The sequence below is a fragment of the Neofelis nebulosa genome, chromosome 12 (genome assembly GCF_028018385.1).
Source record: "Neofelis nebulosa isolate mNeoNeb1 chromosome 12, mNeoNeb1.pri, whole genome shotgun sequence".
In the NCBI taxonomy this organism is placed as follows: domain Eukaryota; kingdom Metazoa; phylum Chordata; class Mammalia; order Carnivora; family Felidae; genus Neofelis; species Neofelis nebulosa.
Window position 1 is genome coordinate 18,423,704 of NC_080793.1, and position 24,408 is coordinate 18,448,111.

At 42.1% G+C, this 24,408-nt stretch overlaps 1 protein-coding gene across 4 annotated transcripts in view; it reads left to right on the top strand.

Annotated features, from left to right (window-relative positions):
• ASTN2 (astrotactin 2) overlaps nt 1-24,408 on the top strand; it is an 885,184-nt gene that overhangs the window by 693,969 nt on the left and 166,807 nt on the right. For all 4 annotated transcript variants that reach the window (XM_058694362.1, XM_058694365.1, XM_058694363.1 and 1 more), the window contains one exon: nt 3,875-4,140. In XM_058694362.1, coding sequence (XP_058550345.1) covers nt 3,875-4,140 — 266 coding nt within the window. The remainder of the gene's footprint in view (nt 1-3,874; nt 4,141-24,408) is intronic.

A 24,408-nucleotide genomic window follows, 5' to 3' on the forward strand; every position in this document is an offset into this window, starting at 1 on the left:
GGAAGCATTGTTCAGAGGGATGGGAAATGTGAACAGAGGATAAGTCTCTTCAAAAATGCTCTTGATCCTTGCCTGTTAGAGACAGGCTGTTTTAAGTGAACTCTCCCATCCCATCAATGGCAAGGGCCTATGTGAAAACCCAGGGGAGGTCAGAGCAACTGGCAAATTGATCAGCTATTCATCCATAAACCTTCCAACTGAGAAAGCTAATTTTGCTTTGGGAAGAGGTTGCCACTTGATTACAAGCCATCAATTAACTGTTAGTCATGACATGCACAGATCTTCGTTCTTCGACTTATCAGTGCTTTGATAAGATAGTACAGTGATCAGGGTCTATAAATACATATTCAACAAATATTTATTGAAAATATTACTGAAAACCTGAAGTGTTTCACGTTCTATGTGAAGTGGGTATGGGAATCAGCAAAACTAATACGGTCTTTGTCCTCATGGAGTTTATAGTCTGGACGCATTAAGAGGTGATGGATAGAACAGGATGCTACAAGAATCTTTAATAGGAAACCCTATGTAGGTTGATGGCATGGGGATGGAGTTCAGGGAAGGCTTTTCTGAAAAACTGGCACTTGAACTAAAGATGACTTTAGCCACAGAGTGAGGTTGGATCAGAAATAATTAGATTTCACAATTGCCATGTCTACAGAGGAATAATTAATGGAATGGTTAATGGTCTTCCCTGTTGTAACTTTCATCCAGATCATAACTTAGGCATGAAGCGATCTTTACAAAAAGGATCATTGTTAATAAATGTGCATGGAATATAGAGGTAAATCTCTTTCTCTGTTTAGGTCTCAAGTTCTTCATTTGTTGAACAATGGGGTTGGACCAGGTGATACTCAAGGACCCTCCTTTTGCAAAACCAGCTTCTATGTTCAACTAGGAATTCTATATTGCTACTGTAGTGCAACTGTTAGTCTAGACCGTGGGCTTTTAACCCCACCTGTAGGATTGATAGATTGAAAAAAAAAAAAAAAGATGAAAGAGATTTATTGGAAAAAACAGACCAGCAAAGACCTATAGCTTGTTTTGTTGTTAAATGGATAGTTATATCTTTAACCCAGTGGCTATGAATGTTTGATCAAGGGAATTTTTACTTCCAACACCTTATTTCCTTCATAGTTAAATTATGTGCATGTGGCAAGGTGCTATGAGGGGTGGGCCATCTATGGTTTAAAATACAAGATAAAAGTAGTAGTTTAAGTGATGAACTGGTTAACAGAAGAGACCGAAAGGAACCCAAACTCAGAGTGTGAACTTGGTGAGTCTTTCTTTGGGACACAGTTTCCCCTTGTTTAAAATGGGAGGGTTATACCAGATTACCATTTTCAAATGTATATTTTTTCAATAGTTTTTTGAAAGATGTTTTATGGAGAAAAGGTGCCTCACTATTTTTTTCTCATTGGAGATTCACAGTGTAAGTGTATTGATGGCCTAATTGATTCCAATGTTACCATTATACTGCCACATTCTTGTGTGACCAAAGGTAGATTCTCTTTCTGAGACTCGGTTTCCCCAGCTATAACCTAGGACTGGAGCAGAGGTTCCCAAACTTAATCTGTAAAGGATCAGATAGTAAATATTTCAGAATTCGTGGGGCATAGTGTCCTGGTTGCACCTACTCAATTGGGCCATTGTAGCCATACACAATATATAAATGAATGAGGGTACCTGTGTTCCAATAAAACTTTATTTACAAAAATGAAAAAAAAAAAAAAAAGGCTGAGGTGTGGATTTGACCCATGGACCATAGTTTGCTGACCTCTGGATCCGAGTGTGGGCTAACTGTCTCGCTAGTGTCCTGACAGCTCTGACTGCTCTCTGACCTTCTCCCCTCAATGGTTATTCTCTCCAAAGTTTGAAGTTACCCTTCTCCAAAACTATTCCTTCTGGCCTCCACTTCCAGAAGTCATCATCATCATCATCTTCTTTCGACTTGTCTGTACTTAAGACTGTCTCTGTCTGCCCAGCTGCTGAGATGCCTTCTTCACAGCTTTGTTTTGTTTATCTTAGTAACTACCCTTCTTTAATCCCTCTGAAGGATTGGTTAGCTGGAATTTGCCTTGTCTTCCTCCCTCAGAGTCTTTGATCTGATGCTCATAAGCATTTGCTGACAGCCAGACACAAAAGGTGGAGCCCAGATCCCAGGCCCGAGGGCCCAGAGAGTAATGAATGAAGGCTGCATTTATTTTGATTTCTCGTTCACAAGCCCATTTCCAGATCGCCGCTGCATGTCACTGCAGGCCAAGAGCAAGAGCAGGAGACATCCCTACTTTTTCTCTCAGGCCTTGGTGCCCAGGGCCCCTGTTTCCACTGAGGCAGGAGCCTGCCTTCACTTTACCAGGCTTAGAAGAAACTGCCGTCTGGACCAAGCCCTGTCCCTTATGACTTACAGAGCTATCCTGTTTTGCCACTCAGATTATGCATCTAAGTTTGAGAACACCATTCACAAAGTCTCTGATGTAAATGGAACTCCCTGGGTTGTACCAATTACTTTACTTTTTCAAGCTTTTTGGCATGGCTGTAGACCACTCTCTTCTTATGAAGTCTTATGTAGAAGGCCAGTCTATAGGAGAGATACAAGTGGCACTGCTCTAATGGAAGCCGAGAGGTGGGGTTTAGAGTGCCACCTGCCCAGTTTCCCTTTTGTCCTTTGCAAGCATCTGTTGAGATGCTTCTTGGGATCCATAAGAATTCCTCTGAAGGATTTTGGAGCCTCCTGACTAGATCATGGATGTCATTCTAGCCATTCAGATTCCATAATCTTCCTCTTTGATGAAGTCTTAAGTATATCCCTAGTGCCGTGCTGGACACTGAAGCGGACAGGGTGCGGGAGGCAGGAGTGGGAGACATGGTCCCGTCTCCAAGAGCCGATAATATGGTTGGTGAGGTCAGCAGAAAATGAGATGAGAAAATGAGCTTTAACAAGAAAAAGCCTTATCAACAGAAATGCTTCTTTGGAGAAGAAGGGCTAGAGCAAGGAGAAAAGATTTCCCAAAAAGGGGATATTGAAATGGAGCATGGATGGGTGGTAAATGTTTGGAGAGGCAGCGGAGAAAGTGGGCAGAAGCACAGAGGTGGGAAATGCTAACTGCACAGATCAAGAGAGACAGCCCAGAATGGAGCATATGTAATTAGATCTCAGCGTGCGCATGAAGAAGATAGGAAAAGAAATTTGAACAAGGGACCAGAGGAGCACAGAAAGAAAGGGGCAATCATTTCTTTTCCAGGCAGGTCCACCTCCTTCTATCTCATTTACCACTCATCACTGTTTCAGTTAACGTTATAACCCCATTTTACAGAATTAATCTCCAAAGGCGCTTAGGTATTAAGAGACCTTCCCAAGACCCCTTGCTATTTTCAAACAGAATAGGGATTTAAATGGAAATTGATTGGACTCCAGCTTATGTTTCCGCCATTACATGAAACTTCATGGAAAATACAGGACTGGAGCCAGTTCTCAAAAGAAAGGTAAAATTTATGTAAATTGACAGTAGACAGGAATTTCCTGTTGGGAAAAATTTCTTTGGATATTTACATCTTACAGGGCCCTTGGAGAATCCTCTTGTCTAAGCAACCAACTTCCAATATGGAGAAAGTGAGGCCCAGAGAAAGTAAGGAGCTATTTAACGTGAATTATAAAACAAGATACCATTCTGACACCTTGAGTCCTCAAGCAGGTGTGCTTTCCAAGGCATCATGAGCAAACCACTCTACCATCTGTTTTTTTCCTTTCCAGTGGATACCTCCTCCTTAGCACATTGGACCCTATGGGTTTCCTTTCCTCCTTAGCACATTGGACCTATGGGTTCAAGAGACTGACCTTTTGAACAATATTGAATTTCTCTTTCCTCTCCAGAGACCACAGAGCTGGGCAGCAAGAAGGAACTCAAGTCCATGCCCTTCATCACTTACCTCTCAGGTCTGCTGACGGCGCAAATGCTGTCAGATGACCAGCTCATCTCAGGTGTGGAGATCCGCTGTGAGGAGAAAGGCCGCTGTCCCTCTACCTGCCACCTTTGCCGCCGGCCGGGCAAGGAGCAGCTGAGCCCCACGCCAGTGCTGCTGGAAATCAACCGTGTGGTACCACTGTATACCCTCATCCAAGACAATGGTACCAAGGAGGTGAGCTCCCCTGACACAGCCATCGCGTCACATTTAAGTATCCATCTTCCTGTCTCCTGCCCTTGTAGGCCCTTTGTCCACTGGGATTGTCTTGTCATCATCACCATGGTGATGACTGGCATTTATTGATTCCTTACCATGGTTTAAGTGCATATATAGCTGCTATTACCAACAAATCCTCAAATCTCAATGGCTTAAGACAATAGAAGTTATCGCTTGTTTGTGCAGAGTCCCAGATAAATGTTTCTGATGATGAGTGGCTTTACTCTGAGAAATGGTTCAGAGACCCACCTTGTTCTGTCTTGTGCTCCATCAACCTGATGCTTCCACAGTTGCTGTGGAAGAAGAAAGAACATGGAGGATCATACATGAGAAGTTGAAATGGGCCAAGCCTGAAAGTAACAAATATCATTTCAGTTCCACTCCCTTGGCTAGAACTCAGCCATTGGACACACCTGTCTGCAAACAAAAACAGGGAAATCTATTCTATCTGTTTGCCTAGGAGAAGAAGATATATGGGTTTGTTGAAAACCTGACAGTCTCTGCCTCAGTGCTATACTTGGATTATCTCATTTAATCTTCCCTCCAGATCTATGGAATACATATAAATGTTGGTGTGATTCATATGAAATTACCAACTGTGGATCATTTTTTAATTTATAAAAATGGTAATTCCATGTGGTTCATCCTAACGTCATGCCCACTTTACAAGTAAGGAAACCTCGAAGATGTTTAGTGATTTGGTCAAAGTTAGTCTGTTTCAGAGCCCGTGTATTTAGTCACGAAGTTCTATCTCCTCTTTTTCCTCTTTCTGCATCTCTCATTTTCCATTACAGTATGCCTGGGCTTGAAGAGACCATATAAATGGTTCACTGGTTTGCAAAAGTGTATTAATGAATAGTTTCTCTAAATGCAATCTTTCAGGAACCCCAATTCCTAAAAACCAGGAATAGTGATGCCACACCTTCACTTAGGAAGAGGAAAGTGGTTAAAGCATCTCTACTTGGTCCCCATGCTTCCCTCTGCAGCAACTCCCAGATAGCCGGCCCTGCACCTCCAAAGAAGATACTCTGGTAGATCCCTGACCACCACCAATAGGATGCTATGGATTGTGCGTTCCCACCATAGCATTCTATTGGACTGAGTGCTAGAGGGTGGTACGTGGTCAGGTAGGGCTTCATAGAGGACAGAGAGGGGATCAGAGTAAGGAGGTGGGGAAAGCATTAGGTAGATGACCAGATGCAGAAAAGAACATGATCCATACGAAGACTGGAAGACATCCCCCGTGACTAAGATCAAGAGATAAAAGGAAAGCACAATGAGGCTAGAGAGGTCAGAAGGAGCCTGATCATACAGGTTATAGAAAACTAGCACATAGAATTTGGACCTGTCTGGAGGGCAGTGAGATGCTTAGGATATGCAGGAAGGATTAGATAGGTTAGGTTTGTGCAGCAGAAAGAGCCCTCTGGAAATGACGCAGAAGACCCCTCAGTGGGAGAGCAGTTAAATAAGTGTATAATGGAATATGCATACAGTGGAATGCTCTACAGCAGACAAAACAAATGGATTATACTGACACTTGATATGAGATGAACAAACATAATATTAAATGAAGAATAGAAGTCCCAAAGGTATAATTAAAAAAAATTTTTTTAACATTTATTCATTTTTGAGAGTGAGAGAGACAGAGCATGAGCGGGGAGGGGCAGAGAGAGAGGGAAACACAGAATCTGAAGCAGGGAGACACAGAATCTGAGCTGTCAGCACAGAGCCTGACGTGGGGCTCAATCTCACAAACTGTGAGATCATGACCTGAGCCGAAGATGGACGCTTAACCGACTGAGCCACCCACGCACCCCCCCCAAAAGTATATTTTATATAGCATGATACCCTTTTCCCTGTTTTTAAAAAAATGTTTTAGGGGCGCCTGGGTGGCGCAGTCGGTTGGGCGTCCGACTTCAGCCAGGTCACGATCTCGCGGTCCGTGAGTTCGAGCCCCGCGTCAGGCTCTGGGCTGATGGCTTGGAGGCTGGAGCCTGTTTCCGCTTCTGTGTCTCCCTCTCTCTCTGCCCCTCCCCCGTTCATGCTCTGTCTCTCTCTGTCCCAAAACTAAAAAAAAAAAAAAATGTTTTAATGTTTATTTATTTTTGAGGGCGGGGTGGGGGAGCAGCGAAAGAGAATGACACAGAATCCTAAGCAAGCTCCAGGCTCTGAGCTGTCAGCACAGAGCCCGATGCAGGCCTCAAACCCATGAACTGTGAGATCATGACCTGAGCCAAAGTTGGATGCTCAACCAACTGAGCCACCCAGGCACCCCTCCCCTGTTTTAAGTGAAAACAGATACACACACGCCAAATACAGTACATTTTTGGAATGAATACAGGTGTTATAAACTATTTTAAAAGGGAACCAAGGAAATGGTGAACATAGGACTCAGGATGATGGCAGTCTTAAGTCAGGGAGGCGGGGCAATGGCTTGAGGGAGCCCTCATTACATGGAGGAATCAAGTTCCTAGCTGGCATTTTGGGTGGTGGATTTGTGGGAGTTTATTAAAGTATTAAAACTAGCTAATTAACGAACACTAACTGGATGAATACATAAAGCCTAACCATGCGTGGTGCAATAATGAGCTTGAATCATGAAGTAAGCATCGTGGATAATCTAATTCTGTGCATGAAAGGTCTCCACAATAACTATAACAAAAAAGCCCAATATGTATATATCTCCACCCCTCCAGCTTCAGGGTGAGAGATGAGTGTGAAAATGCAAGGGTGCAAAGGGGGAGACCTCTCAGGAGGCTGTGATAGCTTCCGCCGAATACCAAAGATGGTCCAAAGAGTGTTATGTCAGTGTGGATGAATGAAGCATCATGGTTAGCTGCTCTCCAGGACTTGGTGGGTGAGGCTGTGAGCATCCCCATTTACTGCTCTGTAAACTTGGCCCAGTGGCTGCCTTTCTGGGCCAGACTCTCCTCATCTGTGATGTGGCACCATCTTTGCGAAGTCCCAGGACTTTTGTGATGTGTTCTTGGCACATGCAATAGCAAGAGGCTTGGTGGTTCCTTTCCTCCTTGCTTAGGAATCAGATTCCCCCATGTCTGGATTCTATGCCAGCTTCCCTTGGCATCAGCGAAATATGCGGTTCTTCGGAAATCCAGCGAGATGTTTTCGAGGCCAACTGGTGGGATGTTATCAGAGAAGCCCAAGAGTGTGAAAGCAGTCACTAGATGTCACTGTTCTCCTTATAGGAGATCTGGGACTCTTGAAGCACTAGTCATTCATTCATTCATTCATTCATTCACCATTTTTGAGGACTTACTATATGCCAAGTACTGTGTCATGCCCTGAGAAGTAGAGTGTAATGCGTAGACTTGGTCTTTATCCTCACACGGACGAGACGGGTATTAATGAAACAATGATACAAGGAAAGATGGACTGCAAAGCACCAAGGGAAGTCCAGGCCAGTGGGTTGAAAGAGTGTGGTAGGAGGTCTTGTGGAGTTAGGGAAGGCTTCCCTGAGGAAGTGACATCTAAGAGGGCTTGGATGCATAAGGTGAATGTGGAGGACTGTGTTTGGGGGAAGGCGAGGAGCCTGAGCACATGCAACACTGCAGACCCAACTCCTGCAAAGGCCTGAAGAATGAACTGGCCCATTTGCCTGAGAAACTGAGTGAGAACCCATGTGGCAGGGGCCGAGACTCGGGGGCAGCTCCATGGGCAGCACCGAGGAAAAAGTGGCAGGGCTGGGCCAGGCAGGCCTGGGAAGGCTGTGGTGGGGAGGAGTCTGGCCTCCAGTAGTGGGGAGCCTGGGAAGAGTTTGGGCAGGCGGACAGGCAGGGGTGATGTGTTCTCAGCCGCACGCTCTCCTCCTCTTAGTCATCCCTGCTCAGAAACATCAGAGCTGGTTGATGAGATGGCTTCCTCAAGTCTCCAAGTTTCTTCTCCCCAACCCCCAATGGTAGGCTTTTTTAAAGTTGCATAACAGTCTAGGGGCTGTGGTAAGTTAGGCTTTTCCAGATCTAGGCTAAGGAAGGAGTGGGTGGGAAAGGCCGACTGTAGGTCTGGAAATGATCTGGGGGAGGGGAATATGGCCATTGAATGAGGCTGGTGTGATGAGAAGGCAGCCACTCCCCTTGTGGCAGTCATCTGTTTTTCTGCCTCCCCAGACCCCATCGATCCTTCTCCCCTGGCTTCTCCATCTCTTTGCTTTTCTCTACAGCTGGAGGTGGAGGACACATGCATAACACACAAAAGAACCTTGGCATGGGCTCTGACACTGAGGCACAGCAAGGCTGGGAAAAGTCCTTTTTTCCTTTCTGGGTGTTTCTTTCCCTACCTGAAAAGGCAGAGAGGATGAATGAGTTTCTTTCTGAGTTTCCTGCAAGAAACTTCGTTGGAGTGGAATCAGGTAGTATAGGCTCTGTTGCTCTACTCAGGCTGGGTTGGAATCCTGCCCTAATGTCCTGTTCACTGTGTGATGCTGAATGACTTCTCCAAACCTCAATTTCCACATCTGTAAAATGTGGTCTTTATGGGCATCAAACAAGATAACGAATGCATGGTGCCTGGCACATTGCATATAATGGACAAACATTCTCTATGCTAATGATAAAAGTGATGTTCATCTCAACTTGGTCCCTCCTTTTTTCAAGTTTCCTTTGATACTTCCTCTTCTAAGTAGTACTCTGTAACTTTGCAGATGCCCAAAGTGCTAGGGACATGACATTCTAGAGTAAGATCTGTATTTTGCATGGGAGACATCACTGGGTAACCCAAAAGGGCAGATCATGAATGGAGGGAATACAGGAACATTTTCTCACTTTATAAACTTGGCTGGAGTCCATATTCTGTTGGTAAGGGAAGTCATAGGTGGAGTGCCACAAAGCATAACAGGATTTCCTTCTCCTACAGACCTCCTGATGTGGAATGGAACCAGTCTTCTATGTAAGAACCCCTGACTCCCTTGAATTATTTGGGGGTGTTCAGGCAACTTCTGAGTCCCATTTTATGGCATGGTAGGAAGTATCAGAGAGGGGGTGTGGCTTGTCTGAGGTCTGTAAGGCAGTTCTGGTCTCTCATTCTGGACCAAGGTTAGGATGTGCTCTGAATAGCCCTGGGGACCACTGGACACCAGCTCCTTTGGTGGTTGGGGTCTCCTTGCATCTGTCTCCGTAAATACATAGGATAGGATGATTCCTTGTGCCTCAGTTGGAAAGGAGCCCTTCATTAGATGTCATGCTGTGATTTAGAACAAAGAAAGCAGGAAAAAAATGATTTATGATGGACAGTTTGGTTTATATATAAATCTCCTCCCTCCACCTGTTAAATGACCTTACACAGCCCAAAACCACAGCACAGCTAGTGCTTAATGTATAAGACTTTGTGGGGCTGTTAATGTAGCCTTTGGGTGAAGGAGAAGAAGAGGCTGCGAGTGGGGGAGAAAGAACAGAGTCATGGTGCAGAGCCAGTCAGAGCTTGATTTGAAACCCATCTCTGCCATTGGCTACTGGGTGACCTTCCTTGTACTCATTTGTAAATTAGGCATTGTATCTATCTCTATCCATGTTAGGGCTAGGAGTTCTCTTTGGGACAACTAGAGAATTGGGACTAGGCTCTGCCCTTGAACTAGGCTCTGCCCTTGACTCTTATATGGCATTGGGCATGGATGCTTCTACTGTTGTGGTCTTTGTTACTTTATCTGTACCATGAGAATTCTGAGCTAACTTCATCACCCTCCCCCCGTCCTCCACCTCCCAGTGCTGCCGTAGGGTCAGAGCTGACTTTTACCCTGAAAATAAGGGAAATACTTTGAGGTTAGAAGAGTCATCCTGTGACCTGCAATTTATTTCCCATCCAGATATATTAACAGTTTTGCTCCTTCAATTAATATTTGGAAGAGAAATAGGTACATATCTTGCACTTTATTGCAGTGACACAGCATTTATGAGTAGAGAGGGATGTTAAAACCACATCCTGTTCATCTTACAGATCAAGTCTCTTATGTCACAAATAGTAGAACTAAGACCTAGATTTGAGGAGTGGCTTGCTCTAGTCACGCACCAGTTTTGAATTTGAAGCAGTTAGGCATGGCTTCTGGCCTCAGTGATGCCCTTCATCTCTCTGAGACTCAGTTTCCTCTTCCGTAAAATGGATAGTGTAACTTTTACCAGAGGGCTCTCATGCAGAAAAATTAAGACACCCTTTGCTAGCAATTTGAAGACTGTGAAATACTCTATAGATGGATGATTATTTCCTAGTGCTTGGGTCTCCTGACTTCCGGTCATCTGAGTTTTGTTTGTTTTGTTTTTCTTTTTTCTTTTTCTTTTCATGCTGCTCTAGGAAGCGCCATGTATAATTTTGGTCTTGTTGTGGTTGTCTGACCCTCTAGCAGATACTCTCTCTGCCAGAAAGACTTGTTTGCTCTATTTACACTTCTTGGCTCTCACCGAGAAGGGAATTCCAAATGACTGCTCTTTGAAAGGAAGTCAGCCAAGATCACCCCCGCTTCCCCCACACCATTATTACCACCATCACCACCACCATTATCACAGCTGCTGTCACCATCACTGTAGCACCATCGCTGCCCTCTTCTTGCCTTCCTTGGGTGCTTAGTGTGTGACAGATAACTGTGCAAGGGAACAAGATTCAGAGGGGGGAGTCAGATGCAGATTGTGCCTTCAAGGAGCTCACAGTCTAGTGGATGAAGCTGAGGAGTCACAGAAGTAACTATAATTACTTGCATATGTTACATTCATGCATGACTTATTTTCAAATAATACAATTGACATTCCAACAGTGTTAGAAAGTGGGAGAAAGAAACTCAGAGAGAGTCTGGAAAAGTTCTTGCAGTAGGCAAGGTGGATGTGGGCAGATCATGGAACAGCTTGAGGCAGGTCTGTTGGATGATGAAGATAATACTATCGATGAGATGCCTATCATATGCCAGAAACTGTGCTGAGGGCTTTACATGCTTTTATCTCATTTAATCATCCAACAATTCATGAGGGAAGTACTATTATTATCCCTATTTAATAGATGAGGACACAGAGTCTCAGAGAAGCTTGAAGCCAGTTCTGTAAAGTTCCAAAGCTAGTTCAGGTCATAGTTGGAAAATTGTGACCCATGGGTGAAATCCAGCACACCACCTGTTTTTATAAATAACATTTATGAAACCTAGCCACACGTTTGTTTACATATCATCTATTGTTGCTTTCCTGCAGCAACGGCAGGCTTGGGTAGTAGCCACAGAATACAGTATGACACACAAAGCCAAAAACATTCATTTCTAGTTCTTTACAAAAAAAAAAAAAAAAAGTCTGATAAACCTTGGTCTAGACTAGGGGATATTGGAAAGGAAGGGGAAAAAAAAGTTATTTCAGATACTATGAGCCAAACATATAGAATAGGAGAATAAAACTCAACAGCTATTGAGTGCCAAATCTATGCCTGGCATTTTTAAGCGTTTTATGTATATTAATATATGTTCTCTCACTCCACCCCCCCCAACACATTTGAGTATGCACTATTATGCCCATTTCACAAATTAAAAAGCAAAACCTGAGGCTTTACAGAGGTAAGTAACTTATCTAAGATCACATAGCTAGGGACTTGTGGGGTCAGAATGTGAGCCTGGGATGTCTGAATCTAAAGCTTATGTGTTTCATCAGTCACTCTGTGACAGGTGTGAGGTTTGGGAGAGATCAAACTGGAAAAGTGATGTGCAGAAGCCTGAGCTGTGGGAAGCTTTGAATGCTGCATTGAGGGAGTTAGGAACCATGTAAACTATAGGGAGTCCTCCTTCAAGGTTTGGGTCAAGGGAAAGACATGATTAAATGTGACTTTTAGGGGCACCTGCTGACTCAGTTGGTGGAGCATGCAACTCTTGATCTTGGGGTTGTGGGTTCAAGTCCCACGTTGAGTGTAGAAATTACTTAAAAATAAAATCTTAGGGGCGCCTGGGTGGCTCAGTCGGTTAGGCATCCAACTCTTGAGTTTGGCTCAGATCATCTCGCAGTTCATGGGTTTAAGCCTTGTGTCAGGCTCTGTACTAACAGCATGGAGCCTGCTTGGGATTGTCTGTCTCTTTCCTTCTCTCTCTTCCCCTCACTGCTTTCACTCTCTCTCTCTCTCTCTTTCTCTCTCAAAAATAAAATAAACATTAAAAAAATTAAATTCGTAAAAAAAAGTGAAAATAAATGTGACTTTTAGGTGAATAACTACAGCAACAGCTGAAGAGTGAATTTCAGGGACCAAGGCTATGTAATAACCAAGGGTTATTAAATTTGGGGTCTGCAGATCTCTGATTTCAAAGTGTCTTTGGATCTCCATCCTCCAAAAATTTATACCAAATTCTACATTATCAAATTATTTTTCCTGGAAAAAAAATCTTGGTATCAGTCTGTTTTCTAAATGTTCTGGACCCAAACGTTATGGAAGACTTAAATAAGATGACCAGTTAGTTGGGGTTTCTATTGCAGAAGTTCCTATATGAGGTGGCTGGGAGTGTGGGAATTCAATTCAAATAATTTTAGCAGGTATTTACTGAGGGTCTCCCTTGGGTCAGGCACTATGCTGGGCATTTGAGATACATTAGAGAGAAAAACAGGCATGTATTTTGACCATCTGGAGACTTAATTTCTACTGGAGCATGTGTGGGAGACAAAAAGTAAACAATAAGAATAGTAAATTTTACTGTATATTAGAAAGTGAAGAGAAAAAACAATAAAGCAGTAAAGCGACGTAGCTGGTGGAATATGGAGACCGGATTTCAGGGGGTCTCACTCGGAATCTGTTGGGATGGGCATGGAGGAAGCATTTGTTAAAAATGCAGGTTCCTGGCTTCCTCCTACTGATTATTTTTTCTCAGGTGGGGTGAGGCTGGGAATCTTCATTTTCACAAGCTTCCAGAGTGATTCTGATGCACACTGAACTTGAGAACCACTATCATAGGTCCCTTTCATTCTGAAGTTCCTTCAGGGAATTCCTTGTTTAGGGATTAAGAAAGTCAAGTACTTATAATCTGGCGTAAATCTCTGCTATTGTGGGCCACTTCCTCTCCTTCTCCGTGCATTCTGAGGAGGTGCACTGGCCAGGAACCAGACTGTCAGGCAATCCTTGGCAAGAGAGAAGATCAAAGAAAAGAGGGAGAAATAATCCACACATTACTCAACACGCTCATGGTCAATTACAAAAAAGGAACTTAATGCTTGGCTTGCCTACTTGCAAAACTGGAAAACGTAGCTATTTCATGGGACCAGAAGACGACCAGCTTCAATAAGATCTACAAGACATACAGACTTAGCAAATGCAAACACTATTGCATGTCACAGCAAAGGGCGTCCTCCCCCTACCCTTGCCCCATGGGGCATTGAATTCAGTTAGCAAATGTGATAAAAAAGAGAATAGCATAATGTCTTTCCCTTGTACTTTTAATAACAACCATTTCCTGAGCACTTCAATTGTGCCAGGAGCTCAGCTTTAGCTCTTTATGTACTTAGCTCACTGAACCTTTTCATCAACCTCACATGGTGGGTATTATTATTATCTTTTTTTCTCTCCACTGTGAAAACTGAGGCATGGAGATGTTACACCATTTGTCCCCAGTCCCTAGAAATAGGACCAGGTGGAGGAACCAGGGTTTAACCTGAGCCCCTGGGCTTTTTCTCACTTTGCTGTACTCTTTATTAGCTACTTCCTTTCAACTTTTTAAATTATCATAAATGGAAGTCTAATGCGCACTACAGACACTATCACTGCATTATATTACCTTCTCCAGCTACTGTGTCTTCATTTCTTTACTTCACAGCCAAATTTTTTTAAAAAAAATTGACTGCTTCTACTGTCTATGCTGATTCACTTTGCAATTCATTCCAGAGCTGACTCCCTTCATCCAGTGGAAATAGAGTGGCTTCAGTCTTGTGGACACTACATTTGCCATAAAAGACTGCCTTTTTTTTTTTTTTTTGGGTTTTTTTAATTTTTTTATTTTTTTTTATTTTTGGGACAGAGAGAGACAGAGCATGAACGGGGGAGGGGCAGAGAGAGAGGGAGACACAGAATCGGAAACAGGCTCCAGGCTCCGAGCCATCAGCCCAGAGCCTGACGCGGGGCTCGAACTCACGGACCGTGAGATCGTGACCTGGCTGAAGTCGGACGCTTAACCGACTGCGCCACCCAGGCGCCCCAAAAGACTGCCTTTTTAGGCAGTCTTTCTATCTCACTTTTTACAAATTCTGAAACCAGTAGGTTCTTGATGCTTTTCTTCCTTCCTGCACTCATCCCCCTGAAACTATAACCCATTATCAAATCCTGCAGATTTTTCTTCTTAAGAATTTCTCAGAAGAATTCACTCTTACCCAGTCTTGTTCAAGTTTTACCTGGACTATTGCAATTGTCTCCTCACTGGCTAACAACAGTCCTTGCCCCCTCTAGTTAATTTTCTTCCTTGCAGCTAGTGACGTTTTCAAAAGTAAAATTTACGCTCATCACTTTCCCGATTCAAACCCTTAACAGCCTTCCAATTGCCTAGGATCAAGACCATGGTACTTACTAACATGGCCTACATGGGGCTGCTTGGACTGGCTGGCCCTTCTAACTTCTTAAAACTCATTGGTACCCCTACCGTCCTTGCTTTCTGGTTTTCAGTCATTGGTGATCATCCAATTTCTGGAAAGGCTATATATCTTGTTGTGCTGAAGAGCCTTTGCTCATGCTGCTCCCTCTAACTAGCATGGATTTCATCCCTCTTCCTTCTTTTCTGAGTTAACTGCTACTCCCCCCGCCAGATTGCTGTGGAAGCTTCTGGATTTGATAAGCTCCCCATTTATTTGTTTATGTACTTTCTTGAGTCTTTTTATCTTTCTTCCATAGCCGTTATCAAAGCTTCTAATTATACTTTTTATGTTTTGAAATTGATTAATGTCTATGTCTCCTCCTCCTCCACATTTTATTATTTTGTTTTGTGATGATAGCAGTGCCTGTGAGGAAGGAAGAACAGGTAAACTCGGGAATGAAGGCATCTAGTCCAACCCTAGTCTACTTGGTTCCTTTCTGCCGCGCTTTACAAACTGGAGTGGAGTCTGTGTTTGAACATTCCCAGTAACAGCTTCCTCAGTGACCCCAAGCATCCTGTTTCTCTTACTTCTAGAATATCTTTCCTAATCGACTCAAATGATTGTCTTATACATTAGGGGGTAAATTCCATGAGACAAAGGTCTGGGCAAACTTATGCTCAGCATTGCACCAGCATTCCAGTATAGTGCCTGACTCATAGTAGAAATTCAGTAAATTCTCAATGTGAATAGGTGAATTGAATGAGTGAAAAGCAAATGAATTACCAACTTACATTGGTATGCCTCCAAGGTGCTTTCACATACACTGGCCCCCTTGATCCTCTCAATAGACCAAGGAAGGTAGTGATATTTATCTTCATTTTACAGAAAAGGAAACTGAGGCTTAGAAAGGGTAGGTGCCACCCCCCAAAGTCCCAAAGGGCTAAAACATATCAGAACCAGGGCTGGGATCTCTTTTCCAGCTGACCTATAAAAACTCATCCATCACACAACCATGCAAAGACTACCCCAGCTAGGGCAGTGCCTGGCTTCCAGGAATGGAGCAAGCTGTAGGCCCCATCCCTTCTGGAGCTTATCCCTGTTCACAGGGTCTCTTCTTGGGTCATTAGACAACTTCAGTCAGCGGTGATGCAAAGGGCCCAGAAAGAATTCACAAACAGTTCAACTCTCTTGCTATTTCTAAGAACCAAAAAGTCGTTCCAGATGTGTCTCACAATTCACCAGGCAGATGTAGCTGAAAGCAGCATGAGTTTGTACCATTATACATTCAGTCTGTGCAGTGCCTTCTTTGGTCAATAGAGTCGTGTCATTCCTAATATTTCTGAATGGAAGGGTTCCAGGTTGTAAACTCAAGTCCTGGGAGGAGGAGAATACCTTGAGGAATGGGGCTTCTCCTGGGACCACATGTTTCTTTTCTTTTTCAACTTTATTTCCACACTTTCCCATTTGAGGGGACGCTGTTAAATCCCACTTCTGCTACCCAACCCAAAACAATTTAGTTTAGAGAACTGTAACTTCCATCAGAGCAGAGAAATTAGTGTAATGAACCTCCATGGACCTCTCACCTTCAGTTGCAACAGTGATCAATTCACACTAAGCCTACCTTACCTGCTCTCTCACCTCAAACATTATGGCCTTTTATGTACAAATGTTAAAGCCCATATTTCTAAAAGATAAAGACTAAAAAAATACCTTCAATACCATTACCATGCTCTCCAATTTAACAGTTTCTCAGTATCATCAAATATCTAGTCATTGTTCGCATTTACCAGATTGTCTTATGTTTTTGGTACAAGTTTGTTTGATCGAAGCAGGATCTAAATAAGATCTAAACATTGTGATGGGCTGATAAGTAAGTCTCTTTTAATCTGTAGGTTTCTTCCTTTATCTAACTCTCTTTCTATTCCTTGTGATATTTTTCAAGAACTGCATCATTTGTCCAGTAGAGCTCTCCACAGCCTGAATTTTGCTCATTGCATCCTCATGGTATCACTTAACATGTTCCTCTGCCGCCGCATTTCCTGTAACTTGGTAGTTAGGTCTAGAAGGTTGACCAGGTTTGACTTTTTTGGCATTCTACCACAACCAGTATTGATACACCTGTACCCCAAGGATCTAATAGAATAACCTGAGCTTTCTAATCTAGGATTTATGAGTTTGTTTTTGATGTACATCAAATCTGTCATCAAGTCCTGGCTGTTCCTTTTCTCTGTGTGACTTTTGGCCAGGAATTCTGAGCCTTAGTTCCCTCAGATGTGATGTGGGTTTAATAATAATAATACCTAATTTCTGAGGTTATTCTGTTAAATGAGATGGGCATTTAACACACTTAGTCTTGTGCCTGGTATGTAGTAAGCTTAGTCTTGTGCTGAGTAAAGATAAGCTTTTACTTATGTTTCCTCCCTTTCTGTTCTTCCTCTTGCTTTTCCTTCTCCTTTTCCACATTTCATTCTTTTATTTTATGATCAAAACAATGCCTATGAGAAATAAAGAGCAGACAGACTCAGAACTGGAAGGGGTCCAGGCATGTAGACGTATCCTAGTCTATTGCTTGAATCTTTTCTACTATACCCTGCAAGAGTCTGTATTTGCATATTCCAAGTGAAGCTTGCCCAGTGACCCCTAAACAGCTTGTTCTCTCACTACTAGAATGTCCCTTTTATTGAGTCAAAATATTTTCCTATCCTGGTCTCTAGTTCCATTCATCAACACTATACTGAAATAGACTTACCTACTGACTTATTAGACAGAACATATACTTTGGAATCAGAGAGATAAAGGTTCAAATATCACCTTCACTACAAGATTACTTTGTGTATTTGGGCACATTACTGAAGGTTTTATGTCTACTTTATAGAATCGTTTCTAACTACAGTAGCTAAAATAATAGATTATTAATTGAAAATAATCCAGGTAGGGTGCTTAGGAGCAATGTTTGGCACATAGAAGTAGCTCAATAAAAATATGTCCTCTCCTGGTTCTAAGTGACAGTCGTTCAGGAATTTGAAGATATTTTAAGGCTTGATTCTTATAAACATCCAGTTCCTTTTATAACTTTTCATCAAATGGGTCTGTGCTTCACTCCGACTCAGTTTTATCCCAGCCGTCTTAATTGTTAACCTCTTTAAGAACTTCAGCATGTGTATATCTTTCTTAATGATGTATGGTTTATGTAGAAGTGAGAACACACAGAGACTGCTTCACTTGCCTACAGAATTAAAGGTAGAATTCAAGTCTCTTGCTTCCAGACTTTTGGATTTGTCCTGGGTCACAATAGCTTTTATCTTTAGTGTCATGTATATACTAAGCATTCAAAGCATAACTTTTGAGTGGCTAAAGTCAACCAAAGCTCAGAAGGAGAAATCAGCCAGGAGTTATAGAACCAGGATTTAAACACATTTATCTGGTTCTATTGCCTGTAGTCTCAAATATGTAAGCTACAGAAACTGCCTCATCATTGGCTCCTTCCTCTACACTTTGACACAAGCAAACCTATTGTATCATCAAATAGCTGTTCTTGGATTCTACAGTCTCTCCTGTCACTATCTTTTTCTTCACTTTTCCTTGATGGTGAAACTTCTGCTTCATTTCTCAACTCTGTCACTTCTCAGCTTCTTGGAAGCGATTCCACCACCTAATTGAAGTTCTTGTCTCAAAACTCAACAAAGGCCTCCTCCTCCTCCTCCTCCTCCTCCTCCTCATTTCCCTCTATTGAGGTGTAATTGATGTATAATATTATATTGTTTCAGGTGCACAGTATTTTTGCACATTGCAAAATGATCACCGCATGAGTTTAGTTAATAGTTAGCATCCATCATCACATAGTTACAAGTTTTTTCATGTGATGGGAACGTTTAAGATCTATTGTGTTAGCATCTTTCAGATGTACAATTCAGTATTATTAACTATAGTCACAAACCTGTACATGACATCCCCATAACCTATTTATTTTTTAATTTGCAAGTGTGTAAATTATAAACTTTTTAACCTCTCTAACCCATTTTCCCCACCCCTATGCCCCACCTCTGAGCAACCACTAATCTATTCTCTTTATCTATGAATTTTTTTTTTTAGATTCCACATGTAAGTAAATTCATACGGTATTTGTCTTTCTCTGTTTGACTTATTTCACTTAGCATAATGTGTTCAAGGTCCATCCATGTTCATCTGACAAGATTTTATTTTTTATGGCTAAATAATATTTGTGTGTGTACACACACACACACACATACACACACTACATTTTCTTTATCCATTCATCCATCAGTGGACACTTAAGTTGTTTCCATATCTTGCTATTATGAATAATGTTGCAATGAAGATTGGGGTGCATGTATCTTTTTGAGTTAGTGTTTTCATTTTCTTTGGGTAAATGCCCAGAGGGATTGCCTGGTCATGTGGTAATTCTTTTTTTTTTTTTTTTTAGTTTTTTGAGGAACTGCTATACTGTTTTCCATAGTCACTTCACCAATTTACATTCCCACTAACAATGCACAAGGGTTCCCTTTTTTCCACATCCTCACCAACACTTGTTGGTGTTACGTTATCTTTTTCACATCTTATATCAAAATATCTTTTTGATAATAGCCATTCTAATAGGTATGAAGTGATTCAACAAATACCTTTTGTTAACTCAATCCAAAGCCCTGTTCTCAATCCTTTTTAGAAGCATGGATCCACTCTTAAAAGAGTTTGGGCTTGACTCCTTCAGCTTTGGCTTGCCCAAGCTGAATCTTTACCAGAAGTTATCACTTTCTCTTAAAAAATAGAGGGAATACCAGCAAATGGTAGTGTAAGTGGCTGCTTTGGGATTGAGAAGTACACATTAGTGAGGCTCTTCCATCCCTTCGTATTGCTTCTTTCCTATTTGTTTGTCAAATTTTCAGATATTTATTTTGAAGGAACCTGGAGAAAGTATAAATATAGATATATACCTATAGGTAGATATATGTGTGTGTGTGTGCGCATATATATACATAAGTATTTATGCATATTTTATATCAAGGAGGGTATTTCTTATATTCAAAGTAAACAGACTTATCAATGAGATTTTGAGGTGTTAGGCATTTTAGTGACGTGTCATTGAGAAGGTCTGAATTTTGGAGTCACCCAGATCTAGATTTGAATTTCAGAGTTTATGCTTACCTGTTGGATAGCATTGTACAGGTAACTTATCCTACTTGAGCTCCATTGTCTTATCTTAAGACTTGCTTTCTAGGATTGTTCTGGATATTATATATGATGATAGATGTAAAGAAAAGAAGGTTCAAGTATCAGATAGACCTAGGCTTAAATTCTTATTTTGCCACATACGATGGAGATACAACTTCTATTACTCAGAATCTCTATGAAGATAACATGGGGATGATGTAGCTCATTGAATTATTGTTGGCTTAGGTAGGATTATTTATATAAAGCCCTTAGAAATTCTTAGTATGATTAAAAATTTGATCAGTGTTAGTTGCACCTTCTTTCCTCTTCATCTTCAACTTCACTCTCTTTTTTTTTTCTTCCTTGTCTCTTCTGCTTCTGTTCTTGCTGCTGATTAAACATTCAGCATAGAGTAGGTGCACACTAAATCATAATTGTCTTAGCCTCAGGCATCCATTGATTAAAAAACTCGAAGGGTGGTCAGTTCACAGAAACCAGGAAAGTCATACCTCTCCAAAGGCAAAGACACTAAGATTACCTTTTAGTGTCTTTTTGGAAGCTGGTTCTAGTGATTTACTTTTCCCCATTGAAAAAATATTAAAAAGAGTAAAAATTACTCTGAGCATAGATGTGCCTAGAATAATTTTTATCTGTAAATAATTGTAAACAACTTTATTATGTTCATAATAAATAATAATAATTCATAAAAAAATAATAATTCATAATAATTATGTTTCTTCCATGTGGAGAACATCCAAGTCCAGGGCTTTGTCAATATTCACTTAGTTGTTAAATGTATGGATATGCATAGACACATGCATGGGTCTGACATTATGCTAGATACTTTACAAATGATCCTTAAACATTCCTTACTGTTGTAGGCATTAACGTATCCCCATTTCACACATGTGGAAATGAAACACAGAGAGTTGAAGTCACTTCTGTCAATTTGCTTAGTGATAACACTAAACTTTGAACCCAGGGGTTTGGTTCCAAAGACCATACTCTTGACTTCCATATATTGCTTTCCCTCCAGCATGTATAATAACCTTTGTTGGTTTAAGGGATCTAGACTTCAGAGTCCCAACGTGCCTTGATGGAAATGTAACTATAATGCATGTGGTAGAAATTTCCGTTTTCATAACCTCTCCAGCTAAATTTCTAAGCCTCCCTTTCAAAGGCAAAGATAAGCTTAGTTTGAGTCTAGACTAAACTGTCCCCTCCTGTCCTCTGACCTTTCTTTCCCTGCCCCCACCCACAGGCCCAACCATGGAAGCCTCATCAGCTGGAGAGACTGCCTCCCTCAGATGCCTCCTAAGGGAAAATGGGCGTACTGGAAAAATGAGGTCACCAGTGGCCACAGAAAGGAAATTCTGCAGTCTTTTACTCAGAAACTCACCATTAACTTAAGCTAGCTTTTAGCGACATAAACTCCACAATCTTGGACAAATCTTCCACTTGAAACCTTCCCATCCGCCTCTCATCTCCAGATGTTCTCACCACAGGGGAGAGGAGTTACTATCTGTCAAAGGACAGCGGGCCTTAGAAGACAAGTCTTGTCTATTGGGTGGGGCTGGGAGCCTTGGCTAAAAGCTTCCCTTAGGAAAAGTATGAGTTCCATCCAGGTTTTCCCTTCTAGGACTGAGCGGGCCAGGAGCAACGCCTTGTAGGAGACAGGCTGAGAGGAGGATCTGTTCTCTGAAGAACTTGGATTTGTGCGAGACTAAGAAGCCCTTGGCAGTTCAAGGTCACAGGGCAAGATGCCTTGGGAAGATGACTCATGATTAGATGGACGAGGCTACTGATATGGCTGCATCTTCTCCCTGGAGTTATAACTGATGTTTCCTGTTGCTCATAATTGGTCTGCTATTCATCACTTTCACAACTGCTATCAGCTCGGTGACAGGCAGGACAAATGGTCTGGAGATAGTTTGGAGCAATGTAAGCACAATCTATCGCCCTGGTGTTGGAGAAGGTCTACTAAGATCACGTAGGTTAGACATCCAAAGAGCTTCTAGTCTTCTGTTCCTCAGTTTGCCACTCATTCATGCGTCACTTATTCATGTGACAAACATGTATGGAGTACCTGCTGTGGGCCAGGCCTTGTACTAGAAGCTTCGGGTAAAATTAGCCAAGGAAGATTTCAGTGGAGAAGACAGGCACACCGATGAGTAAGTCAGTAAAATATTGTAGCTCACTAGCAGATACGTTGTCCAAGGTGTAGTGGGAGCTGGGAAACCAGAAAGGGGTTTCTGGAGAAGATTGCAGTTGTTGATAAGTCTTAAAGAATGAGGGTGATGTGACCAAAGGTAGAGTGGAAGAAAAGCATTCTAAGCTGAGAAGAGTTTGTTGCTTGTCTGGTTTGTGACAGGTGGTTTAGTGTCGCTGGTACGTAGGACTGGGGTACACTAGGTGGTGGGGCATGAGGCTAGAAAGATTGCCATCTCTGTAGGAAGGGCCTTGTGTGCCAGGCCAAGAACAGAATATTTATACTTGCCTTGGTCAAAGCCCTTCTGTTGGTAGGAAGTAGAAACCCACTGAAACATCTGAGGGAAAAAAAAAATTGGAGAAATTATTATAATGATATAGTGACTTCTCATGGACAGAGAACACAGCAGAGCCCCAGCATCTAGGAAACCACTCTCAGAAGTAACTCCAAAGCCTTCCGTCTTTGCTTCTCTCTCTGTCTGTCTCTCCCTCTCTCTCTAACCCCCTTTCTTATATTTTCTGGTGTCTGTGAAAGTAGCTCAGCCTGCCAAGACCCCAGAACCAAGTCTAGCTTTGTATCTCATGCCAGTTCAAGCACTCACAGACCAATGACCCTTTGGGTCTAAATTCCTAGCAAAAATATCTAATCAGTCCAATTTAGGCCAAATAATGAATTTTGCTCCCACCACCCTTGGCTAAAGCAACAAGGTTATTTAGTTCAAACATGACTGCCAAACTGTTCTTTGTATCTGATACCTGAAAGGTAACTATTAAAATAAAATCCTGTAGGTAGGTTTTTATTCTCAAACCAGAGTACCTTAATCCAGGAGGGATACACTATGATATGCAAAGATATCTCCAAAGCCACAGGATACAGAGAGACGAGATTCTTGAACAAATAGTATACAAGAATCACCTGTGAGTATATTAAATCAGATTCTGCAGCACCTCACTCGGGATTCTGGTTCAGTGCTGCTGAGTTTGACCTGGGAATCTGAAGTTCTAATAAGTGCTTCCAGTCATTAATGAGGGAAGAGCCCCAAATATCACCCTATGAGAAACATTTTGAGGGGAAAAAATGGCATTGTTTTAATATGAAAACCAACTCAAGTCTATTGTAGAGTAGAATTTGCAATTTGCATAAATATTTAGGAAAGAGACTTCAAAGTAATTTTGTCCTGGTCCTTTCTGATATTTGGGATTCTTTGTGTGAAAAGATAAAACAAACAACAAACAAACAAACAAACCACCACCACAACAAAAAACCCTTCCATATTTTACTGGAGGATGTAGAAAGTTTTTAAAAATCGAGAGCTTTGGCTCTTAGATCTCCTGTGCTGGTCTTAGAAATAAAGTTAGCATGTGGTAGGAGCATGGAAAAGGTTAAGAAACAGAGAATTATCCTAAGGCCCTAGGCAGAAGAGAAATCTTCTAAGCTAAGGCGAACCGGGGGTGGAGGGATAAGAGATACAAGATTAGGGCTCTTAGCATTAGCTCATTTATGATAAACCATTTGATTAATCAACTACTGAGCCCCTCTACTCTATATCAGGTGCTAGGGATTAAATAATAAAGCAGACAGGAGAGTTCCGACCTCAGTTTGTACACAGTCTATTAGGAGAGACAGATGAGCAATGAAACAGACAAGAAAATATAACACAGTAGAATAAGTTTTATGACAGGGGAAGGTGGGAGAAGATGTATTACAAAGGAAGGGGTCTATTCCAGCTTTAGGGGGTTGGAGAACGTTCCCTACAAGAGCTCATTCCCAAACAGAATTGATAGATCACTCGGTGGGGGAAATTATGGGATGGGGGAAGAGTTCCTAGAGAGGAAATAGCATGTGAATATGGCTGGAGAATAGAGTCAGAAAAGAGTGGTGGCAAGAGATGATGCTGGAAGGAGCAGAGATTCAGAGGGCCCGACATCAGCACAGAGGCATCCAGATGACTCCGAGCCACCTAGTGGGATGTGGCAGGCTCTGTGGCCAGGGAGGCCAATCATGGAGGGCTCAGGTCATCAGAGTGGCCTGCGCTTAGTCTGCAAGCATCTGAATTGGATGCCTGGGGAAGATTCAACAGGAGTTTAAGCAGTATCAGTGTGAGTCACAGGTCCTTCTAGCGCTCATGGTGTTGCCGGAAGATTAGGGCCTCTGAAATAAGAATATTCAACACCCTTATTTTATAGATGAGACAACTGAGTCCCAGAGAGGGAGACTGACTTTGCACAGTTGCTGACAGAGCTGGGATGAGCTGTCTTTCCTGAGAAGCTCTTGGCAGAGAGCTTTGTATCCAGCCTAGAATCGAGGTTAGCACGATATGGAGAAGACTCTGGCAAG